This window comes from Hipposideros armiger, unplaced genomic scaffold, assembly GCF_001890085.2.
Source record: "Hipposideros armiger isolate ML-2016 unplaced genomic scaffold, ASM189008v1 scaffold_786, whole genome shotgun sequence".
NCBI classification, from domain to species: Eukaryota; Metazoa; Chordata; class Mammalia; order Chiroptera; family Hipposideridae; genus Hipposideros; species Hipposideros armiger.
The window spans coordinates 264,271-275,503 of NW_017732136.1; the positions used below are offsets into that span (position 1 = coordinate 264,271).

At 49.7% G+C, this 11,233-nt stretch overlaps 1 protein-coding gene across 1 annotated transcript; it reads left to right on the forward strand.

Moving 5' to 3' along the window:
- The first annotated feature begins 8,591 nt into the window (after positions 1-8,591).
- On the forward strand, positions 8,592-10,155 carry GADD45G (growth arrest and DNA damage inducible gamma). Its single transcript, XM_019628385.1, has 4 exons — positions 8,592-8,777; positions 9,006-9,107; positions 9,239-9,452; positions 9,543-10,155. The coding sequence occupies exons 1-4, from the start codon at positions 8,725-8,727 to the stop codon at positions 9,651-9,653; spliced, it is 480 nt and encodes a 159-aa protein (XP_019483930.1). The 5' UTR covers positions 8,592-8,724; the 3' UTR covers positions 9,654-10,155.
- Positions 10,156-11,233: the final 1,078 nt, after the last annotated feature.

The following is an 11,233-nucleotide window of genomic DNA, read 5'->3' on the forward strand; positions in this document are numbered from 1 at the left end:
CTTGTGGGCTATTTTTAAAAATACAATATTAATGTTTAATGTGATCTTGGGTAACTAGTAATAATCCCCTGCTTATCCAAAATACCAGGAGAGGAATGTGAATGTAACATACCCAACTGCTCTCCAGAAGAAACTCAGCCTCGGTCTGACCCATTACCGTGAGCTAATCTGCTGCCATGGCCCCAACAGCTTCCTGTAGAGAACTCGTTAACTGCAAAGAGTAAAATCATAACTTCATGTTGGAGAAACTTGGCAGGTTCCACCTTGATCAGAAGGCCACCAATACAGGACCAGAATTAAGGGCAGACCGATCAGAGATGTGCTGACACCTGCCCTGTGTGGATGCCACGCCACGGCCAAGGCACCCACACCCCCTGAATCCAATTGTGAGGGGACATCTGACAAGTCTAAGGACAGTCCACATGTAAGGGGCCTGAACTCTTAAGGTGTCGATATCACAAAACTGACTCAGGGATGGCTTCAGATTAAAGGAGGCTGAAGAGATGTGACAAGTGGATGTGCCACAACCTTGGGTTTCCTGTGACATAAAGGATGTCATCGGAACAGGCTATAGATTTGTGATACAATCGATAGCTTAGATAATAGCTAAACTCTATCGAAGTTAATTTCCTGAGTCTGATTATTTTACTATGGTTTATGGATTAAGGAAAGTAGTCTTGTTTGTAGGAAATATATGCTGAAGTACACAGTAAGTTCCCGACTTACAAACATTTGAGTTGTGCACTTTCACAGATATGAACGGACCTTGCATTACAAACATTCGTAGACGCGAACAAATCACAGAAGTAGCTCACATGTCTGCCGGACATTGTCACAGTTGTGCTGCTGTGTGCTCACTGTACAGTGCAACAGTGTACAGCAGTACAGTGCTCAGTCAGAGCCCAGGATGTCCAGAAGCAAGAGGAAAAGCAGCTCCACCATCTCCCGCCTGCCCTCCCTCCTCCAGTTAGTAACTCTCTTCTTGTCAGTTCACTCCATGCAACCCCCTATATGCCAGTTGTTGTATTGTACCACCATTTTAAGGTAACTGTAAAAGTAAAAATAGTTTATTTACAGTATTTTTGTGTGTGTTTAGTTTTTTTTATGCTTTACATTGTATATTTGTGTCAAAGGTGTATAAGACTCACTTTGTCAGACTTACAAATGAATCTGACTTACAAAATGCTCTTGAGGAATAGAACTCGTTCCTAAGTCGGGGACTTACTGTATGTAAGAGGCAGTGTGCCTGAGGCTCACTGTCAAATGGTTCAGAACAAAAAAATATTGGGGGAAGAGAGAAAAAGATAAAACAAATACGGTGAAATGGAGGATGTGGGAGAAGGGTACGTGCTGTTCTTGTAACAATCCAATTTCTGAAGTTTTGTCAAAATTAAACATTTAAAAAAGCTCTCCAGAGCACAGCGACTGAAGACAGAAGCTTACGTCTCACCCCACAGTGACAGCCTGGGCCTGCACTCAGCGGGAGGGCTGGACCTCACATGGTCCAGTGGGGACCCAGGCCTGTGCCCTGAGGCCTCCCTCCTACATGCATAGGCCGCCACCGCAGCTGCAGGGAGGGAGCAAACGGAGGTCAGTAGAAGGTGACCCTTGATAGAGCAGCCGATGTGGAAGTTGGCACTCCACCGGCCAGAGCTGGATCCAATGACCAAGGGGGAACCCAGCGTCCAGCCTGGAGACCCCGTGCAGTAACAGAGAGTGGACTTGAGGGGACTGGAAGCCTGCCACCTCGCCCTCTTTCGAATTTAGAGGTCATTTGGCAAACGGCACCCAGTCCGGCTGGTGGCTTCCTTTGGGTGCATCAAACACTCCAAACCTGTCTTGTGGGATACTGTCCATATCCAAAATTGGCAGTATTTTGGAGAACATGCCTTGTAGGTCCTTGGAAGTTTAAATTTGCCTATGAGTGTGTAAGAAAAAAACAATCTGTATACTTCCCATCATGTGACTGGTGAGTGGAGGTCACAACACCAGAGGACATGGGGAGACTCGGGCATTCCCAGTTTGAAAGGAAAACAGGGGTATGAGCTATCTGGAACCCCCACGCATGGCTGAGTGCTTAAAGGGGCTGTGTCTCAGGGTTGCTGCTTAGCGGTGAGCCCAGGTCCTACCCTGTGTAGTATAGAGGCAGAGCATGAGGTTTGCGTGAGGCCTGGTAGAGGGTGGCAGAACCCCAGCTCCTTCATTAGCTGTGTGACCTTGGGCATGTCATGAGTCTCCCTGAAACTCAGTTTTCCCATCTGTAAAGTGGGAAGGAGTGTTACAGCCGACATATAATGTTCCCAGTGGTTGGTTATGTTCTCCCCATTGTTGGCAGTTCACACTGCGTGTCTCTGTGAGTAGCAAACTCACAGAAGCATCCTCTAGACCAGGGGTTGGCAAACTGCAGCTCGCGAGCCACATGTGGCTCTTTGGGTACGTACACGTGGCTCTGAAGTAAAATTGAAAATGAAAATAAAACTATCATAGTTTCATTTATAAAATTTTTAAAGGATGTGATTCACATAATGGTGATTTCATTTGTTTTATAGGTCTCGCAAAGCTTCAAGGGACATGCTGACCGACCCCTGCTCCAGAGCTACCTGGTTTTTCAGTCACTGCCCACCAATGGCCACCAGGGGCTGCTGCTCCCACGTATTAACATTAGTCTGGTACTAGAGCCTGTGGGCTCCTTAGAAACATGGAAGGCTTTAGATAAAGAGGCTCCTTTCAGAGCTCGAAGCTATATTTTCTTTGACCACAAGATGGCGCCCTGCAATCATGCTATCTGGGACAGGCACCTTTAGAGGCTCCTAGGGATAGTGAAACATTTTTTTGAAATCTTGTCACTTAGATGATCTCCTTATTCTCGCGGACCAACTGGCTTGCCCCAATGGCTCTAGAAAAGGTTTTACAGAGAAGCTGTCTCACCCCTCTTGGTGATGAGCAGGAGCTCCAGAGCCAGCCATTCTGGGTTCAAATCCCAGCTTTTCCACCTTCTGGCTGTGTGATCTCAGGCACATTACTTCACCTCTCTGTGCCCAAGTTTCCTCATCTGGCAATGGTGACAAGAGCACCTACTTGTCAAGGTCATTATGAGGATTAAATGACGTTTTTAAAGTGCTTGGAATAGTGCCTGGCACATATCAAACCCTATAAAGGTCTGGTAAATAAAATCATAATGCCGATATCACTAATCATACTATACTCAAGACTTGCCCCACTCTTTTCAAATGGGTGAAATTTGATACTGGAAAACTGAATTGCACTTACAAGAGTCACAAAAATAGGTTCGGTCTACTTAAAGATTTTGAAGTTTTAGCATTATGATGTATTATGTAAACAATGGAAATAATTTTCATAATTTATTGCCGCAATTCACTTCAGAAAAGTACGCATATTCACTAAAAAGGGAGTGAAAGAGTTTTATCCATTCCTACTTGTTGAAATGCACATGTTGGTGAACTGCACGTCTGTGGAAAGGTGCGTCCCGGGAGTCTGGCTGCTGGTCCCTCCTTCATGCCTCTAGTGTGTCATTCCAGAGTTGACCTCTGAGTGCAATATAACCATTGTCACTCAACTGGGGACAGGCGAGTGTCACAGCAAGATGAGTAGTGCAGGGGTCAAAGGTCGTGCTCTGGCCTCTTCTCTCCTTGAGAAACACAGCCCCACAGATGTCTGGTTTCTTGATCTGTTACCATATGGTCAAAAATTGCTTAGCACAATGCCTGAGATGGGAGTCAGGTTGATGAGGTCTGGTGTTAAAGTTATTGCCTATGAGAAGTTTGAATTTGTATTAAATAAAATCAAATTGCAGAATGTTTAATTGCAGAAAAGTGTAGCGAAGAAAATGAAAAATCATCTAAAATCTCACCAGTTCAGGATAGCACCATTGTCCCTACTTTGATATTTGGTCCAGTGATAGTCCTGGGCACTAGATGTTTTTGCACAACTAGAATCACATGATTTGGTACCTTGCTTGTCCACGTTATTTCTGATGCTCTACCATGCCACGAAATACTCTTCAAAACATTTTTTATGGTCTCATAATGTTTCGCTTATGGCTACACCATGATTTAACACTCGCTCCCTATTGTGGCTTCTGATATTCACTATTAGAACTATTGCAATAAACATTTCCTTGTAATATACATTTTTAAATGCATGTCTTTAGGAGAGCTTAAGAAAAGTAGACTTAATGTGTTAGCAAGCATGAGCTCTTACCTTACACTTTAAACCATGCATTAACTTTTTGCTCAAAGTCAAAGTTAAGTCAGCAGCAAAATCTAGCTTTGAGCTGTGTGTTGCCAACTGCAACCTCCAGTATTATACTGCTTTTTCTGGGTATTTATTTACTTACTTTAAATTGTCTTTCAGAACATAAAGTAAAGCTTTCAGTTAGGAAATTCTATTAATCCATTATATTCTATATGTTAATGTTTCCAGAAAGGTGGCCACCATATCTCAGCATACTGTATGCTGGAAAAAGAGCTTTACCCCGAACTCGAATGCCTGCAGGAGCAAGGCAGGAGCTAAATGTGCCAGCAGGCCTAATGTGACCTTTGGGACATGTCTAGGGTGACAGGGAAAGTGCATGCCACCCACTCCCACTTACATAAACAAACAAGTCAGACCTGAATTTGTAAGTTGGGTTAGAACACGGCCTACCAAACGAAATGAGAATGTGGGACAAATGGTGACCAGGAGTGACCTTTAGAAACTCCCGATGAGGTTCATGAAGGCCAAAGGGCAGGTCTTCATTTCATAGGGGGAGAATTCGAGGCCCCGAAGACGGGCTCGTGGCCAAGCCGGGAATGATAGCACATCTGTGTCTTCTCATGGGTCTTCAACTACAATGAGAGCTGCTGTGTTACTGCTTGTAGCTGTGATGTGTGTCACGATCATTTGTAACTTTTGACAGAGAGAGTACCATGTACATGAATGATTTGCCCCCACCCCATTAGTTTCAGGGACCCTTTCACATGCTTTGCAATTGCTCACCCAAGAATAACTGCTCCTTCTAGAAAGCCCTCCCCACCTGGGAACTGACCGTAGAGACCCAGCTAATGTTATATGGGGATTTCCCTTTTCAGTTTCTTGTTTCCTGTCTCAGCTGTTGTCTAAAGGCTCCCCATCTACAGACCTCACATTTCCTGGGGTGGGGGCATGGCAGTACGTAGCGGGTGGTGCTGTAGTGTGCCTATGAAATGCCGGGGGCACATCCGAGATGACGTTGCAGGTTTCAAGTATTAAGTGAGTGCATTGCACAAGGTATTAAGTGTGTGTATTGCACAAAGATTTGGTTTCTTTTCTGAGTTAATGTATTGTAGTATTGTCACTAACTCATTGCTACCTCGCCCCCGCCACGCCCAATCCATGAATTTTTGGGAAAAAGCAAAGGCTCTTTTTGAAATCCAAGAGGCCTGTCCTGCCTGAGAAGGGGCTGCCGAAGGGGTGGGGGTGAGGAAACGCGCGCCACTCCCTAGCCTTTTGGAGAGGGGCCAACCCAGACGGTTCCCAGAGCCCTGTGCCAGCTGACATGGGAGACCCCTCCTGCAGAATCTGGGACACAAATAATGCTTGCCCTATTTGAGCTCACCATGTAAGAACCTGGACCCTTTATTTTGCTTTTCAAACTTTAGTTTCTTTTCAAAGATTGCAAATATAAAGGCCTGCAGGGGACAAGCAGGTCATGCAAATGAATGAAGCAGTGGGAGTCTTCATAAGGGTGAGGGGGGGACTGTGGTGAACTGGGGAGCAGCACCTCCCCTTCAGCCAATGGTTACTGTGGTGTGTCTGGGGTGGTGGTGACTGCAGGCCCGTAGTGGCCAAATCTCATTTTCCAAGGGAAGCTGGAACTCCAGATTTTTGTGTGAAAGCTGCTGGTTTTGAATGGTGGCAACGATTTGGACTTTTCCTAAGACATCCCATAGGCCAAAAGAACTGAGCAGTCTGTGCCCCGCAGCCGTAGGCGGCGGCGGGGGGTGGGGTTCCCCCATAAGGGGCCATTCAGACTGACCTAATAGACCCATGTGAAGTCATATCCTATGTCAGACAGGCGGTTTTCTGGTAATGGAATACCTTAAAAATCTGAGCAAAGTAGAACAGCCCCAGGAGGTTGTAAGTCAGGCCTCTTCCTCAGAGCTGGCTCAGCGCCAACTGGAAATGCTGACCCTCTCTCCAGTCAGGCTTGTCCAGTGGCCTACTCTGTCTGGGAGGAGGGCCTGGAGCGAAGACAGATTTCTAGTGTTACAAATGGGGGCGCTAAGATGTCAAATAATAAGTCTTATTTGCACTATATCCTGGGGACTCAGGACGAATACATTTTAAGAAATGTTTCATTCTTTAAAAAGAACAATGCTGGGCCAGCCGAATGGCTCAGTTGGTTAAGAATGTGAGCTCTGAGCAAGAGGGTTGCGGGTTCGATTCCCACATGGGCCAGTGAGCTGTGCCTTAGCTGAGCTGCCAACAGGTGGCAGCATGGCTCAGCTGGTGAGGCACATACTCCTAACAATAAAGTTGCCAGTGGTTGGACTCCCGCATGGGATGGTGGGCTATGCCCACCAGCAACTAAGATTGAACAGGACATCTTGAGCTGCTGATGGGCAGCTGGATGACTACCGGACTTGGAGCTGAGCTAGCTGCGCCCTCCACAATTAAGACTGAAGGACAAAAACTTGGCTGTTCCCCTCCCCCAATTCCCCAATAAAATCTTAAAAAAAAAAAGAACAATACTTAAGTCTCAGTCACTTAAAAATAAACAGATTTTATCCAATCAAGACACACCATCATTCTATATATTGTCAAAAAAGAAAGGAAACAATAGCAAATAAACTCAGCACTATGCCACCTGGCTCTCGCGATAGGACACCTCGGGTTTCAGGAATGTAAGGTTAAGCAAATACCCGCTACTTGGAATCCAGGAGGTGGCCTGATTTTGCAGCTGTCTTCTGCCAGCAAGCCACAGGGGGTCGCCAGCTGCTAGCTCACTCTGTTATTTTTCTTCGCCATTATCTCCTGTCTTGCCGGGAACCTGGGCTTCCAGGAATCCCTCTGCCCGCCCACTGTCCTGCCCAGTCTCCCAAGTCCTCGCCTAGAAAAGTAGGGTAAATGAAGTGCACCCCAGAGCGTACTTCAATGTTAGTGCAGAGAGATGCAGATACCAAAAGTGGGCGAACCACCTGAAAGCGCCCGCTTGTAGGTCCGAAATGGTCACATCACAGCAATTTCTATTAAACTCTCTCAAGGGCTCTTACAGTTTTATTATTCTATTACTGGAAAACAAACTTTATATTATATATACATACTTAAATTTAAAAATTTCAAAATAGCATAAGAAACATGGGCTCTTCCTTCATATTTCGTGCCCACCTTCTCCTTGCGTGGATTTTGCAGCCCCTACTCTGGCTTCCATCAATGGGTAGCTTGGATGGAGCTCAGCGGATCCTGTCAGGGCCACCGCGAGCCTGGAAGGCTGGAGGCCAACCTCCAGAGGCCACTGGAAATTGGGGGCGGGGGTGGGAGTGGGGAAGACGGGGTGGTCAGACTCTTTCTGCCCGGCCTGTAGATGGCGCCCACGGAAAGGGATTCCGGGCCTTGTTCCACAAGCTCCGGGGGACTGGAGTCTCGAGGTCCCGGCGGAGCGCACCTGGCTGCCCAAATAGTTCTTTTCAACTTCTGCGGCTACTGAGCTTGACTGCCAGGACCTGGTGGGGCGGAATTACATGGAAATGGGCGCGCGCACCGAAGGGCACAGAAGCAGCACACTGCCCAGATCCCCACGCGCCAGGCCGCCGGGAAACCCCCACGCGCGGCGCCGCCCTGCCCTTCCCACCCGGCGGCAGGTGGGCAGTGTCGCTATGAGGAGAAAGACTCGATTGTCCCTTCTGCAAACCGCCACACGCCAGACCTCTGCTATTGTGCGTCCTCCATAGAAATGCAAACGAGCCGCGTGCGCCGGCCCCAATCTGCTCGCGTGCCCAGCGCCCCGCAGTGATCTGCTGCGGGCGGGGAGTTTGGCTCCGATCCTCCAGCGCTGTCGGGTCGGGGCTTTGAGCGTGCACCGAGGCTTTGCTGGCGCGCTCGGGGGGCGTTAAGTGTCAGCTGGAGGGGGCTGCGACCAGACCTTCTGCAAGCTTAAAGCCAGCGCTGCGTGTTTTTACTTTAAGTTCCGGTTTCAAAGCAATAGCCTCTTAAAGTCCAAATTAAAAGTAAAGACAAAAATAGAAAAGTAGCAGCAAAAATAAAATGAATGCAAAATAATTTTTTTAGATCCTCCAAAGGTGTATTTCACAAATTGCAGCAAACTATTAGCAAGCAAGGTTGTTTGTTTGCTTTTTTAATAACTTTTTCCTTTTAAGGACTTTAAACAACAAAAAAGGGAGATGAAATCTGCAGGCTCCAGTCTGCCTAGTAACACCCCGACAAAAGCGGCAGATTTGAGGCATTGTCATCCCCCGCAGCCCTCCCCACGTGGCCTTCTGGCACTAGTCCCCGGCCGCCACCTCATTTGCATCAGAAAGCCGGCGCTAGCCAATGGGCTCGCAGCTTCGCGCCAGCTGGCGGCGCCTCGGCCCTGGTCTATATAAGGGCGCGCGGCTGTACCTCAGAGCACTCGCTGACCGTGGCGCGCCGGTAGTGGCTGCAGGCTTCCTTATCCGTCCCTTGTCTCCTCCGTCCGCTTCGCCGGCTCCTCTTGTGGATAACTTGCTGCTCGCCTACCACACCATGACTCTGGAAGAAGTCCGCTGCCAGGACACGGTTCCTGAAAGCACAGCCAGGTGGGTGGGCGTCGGGTGCCGGACGTGTCGGGGCGCGGGGAATTCGCCCTGTCCTTGCCACGGTTGGTCGGGCGAGAGCCTTAAGAGCCTGCCGGAGTGGGAACACGCTGGCTGGGGAGTCGGGCGGGGGTATGTCAGCAGGGATGGGGCACCAGGGGTGCGTCCTCTCAGCTGGGGACCACACTGCGCTCTGGCAAGTTCGAACTCACAGCACTGGTTTGTCCGTAGGATGCAGGGCGCCGGGAAAGCGCTGCACGAGCTGCTGTTATCGGCGCAGCGCCAGGGCTGCCTCACCGCCGGCGTTTACGAGTCCGCCAAAGTCCTGAACGTGTGAGTATCAATGCGGCTGGGATGAGGTGACCCGGAGCTGGGGGAGCGGCAGGGAGACCTGGGAGGCAGCGGCGGGGGCACCCGGAGCTCAGTGGTGTCCTGACCTCATCACCCTTTACCCCCCTGCGCAGGGACCCCGACAACGTGACCTTCTGCGTGCTGGCAGCAGATGAGGAGGACGAGGGCGATATCGCGCTGCAGATCCACTTCACGCTGATCCAGGCGTTCTGCTGCGAGAACGACATCGACATCGTGCGTGTGGGCGACGTGCAGCGGCTGGCGGCCATCGTGGGCGCAGGCGACGAGGCGGGCGCGCCAGGAGACTTGCATTGCATCCTCATTTCGGTGAGTGTACTCCTCCCCGTGTCGCTCCCGCCCGGGCCAGTGGCCAGCGGCCAGCGGCCAGCGAGGCTGACCTCTGCGCTCTTCCCGTAGAACCCCAATGAGGACACGTGGAAGGACCCCGCTTTGGAGAAGCTCAGCCTGTTCTGCGAGGAAAGCCGCAGTGTCAACGACTGGGTGCCCAGTATTACCCTCCCTGAGTGACAGCCCGGTGGGGGTCCTTGGTCTTGATCGACGTGGAGACGCCCGAGGGCGCCTAGCGCGGGGCTGGCTCTGTGAATGCGCTCTCGGAGGGCGCCGGAGTTTGGCGTGGAGACTGGCAGGCGGGGTCGCGTGGAGAGAGCGGCGAGGAGGCGCGGTTCCCTTCAACTAAGGGGGCCTGGCGGCGGCAGGGGCAGGCTGGCCCCCAGCCGAGGACTCTACAAGTGTGGGGAGCGGCTGCTCGCCCAGGAAGGCCGGAGGCGGGATGTCTGCCACGGGGCCGGGAAGGACGGACTGGCTCGGCAGGCGTGACTCAGCAGCCTGCGCTGTGGGCAGGAAGCAGAGGAAAGGCGAGGCCAGGCGGCCTGGACTTATACAATTACAGGAGCTCTGACGGACCTAGCAGTCTGCACTGCTGTTTCAAAACGGATCTGGGCAGTGCTTCGTTTTCTAAAGGATTATGCTGCTGCAGTTTTGAATTTTACAATAAACTTACTGAAACAAACTTATTCTCTTTATTGAGGAGGGTAGGGGGCCCTTTCGGAGGGGGGTGGTGGTCAGCGGGGTTGCAGATGAGCGCTGCAACTCATGGAACTTGGTGGCACCTGTTCCATCCAACTTTCTGGGCTGAATTACAGGCTCACCCGGGCACTGGAAGTGGGGGAGGGGGCGCTGGCAGGGAGTTACGGCAGGACTTGAGCCCTGCTCCTATATTTCTCCTTTTAGGAAGATTTTTAAACTTGCAAGACAGGAGCATACTTGAGATAAGACATCAGTGCAGCAGCTAAAGGCTGGCCACCCAACCTGATAACAGCAGCCTCTCCCTCCCCTCCTCCTCCTTTCCCGGCCCCCTCCCTTTCGACAGCTGCTTATCGGAACAGCTTGCAGGAGGCAGGCAGCCTTTCTGCACAATGAGCATTGCCTTGTGCAGGCACTGCCTTTTGTGATCCCTGAGGATAGCAGCAGACTAGCAGACTACTCTCAGGAACATTTTTCTCTTACAGGAACATTTTCCTCTTACAGAATTGGCTTACAGCAATGTCACCAAGGTATTAACATCTATGGCCATGATGACTGTACTTAAACTTGAGACATCATTTTGTCATGGCTGTGATAGAACTTAAAAGATCTGAGCAAAAATGGGAAGGCAGCATCTACACAAATAGGTGTGAGCAATTGTCATCTGCTGTCTACTATTCTGAGTGTTCTCTGCCCACATCACAGAGGACTGCTGCTATTCACAGCCCCATTTAAAGACATAGAAGAAAAATAGTTTAAATCTTTTCAACAAAGGCTTTCTTGAAGACGAATCTAGGGGAAAATGTCCCCAGTGAATCACTCTTTTTTATTAGACCAATATGTGTTGATTTCACCCCTGTCTGACTTTTTAGCAGCTTTCAGCAGGGGAAAAACAGATGGGACTGGCATACTGTTTAACAAGCTGCCCAGAGGCCCACCAAGCCTTCTGGACAGAGGAGGTGTGCTATTTCTCTAAAAAGGAAATTTGACTGATTTATCAGCAGTCCCAGGTGCCTGTTTCGCCTTGTTGGGCACCACTGTTTAAATTCTCTCCAAATCATGGG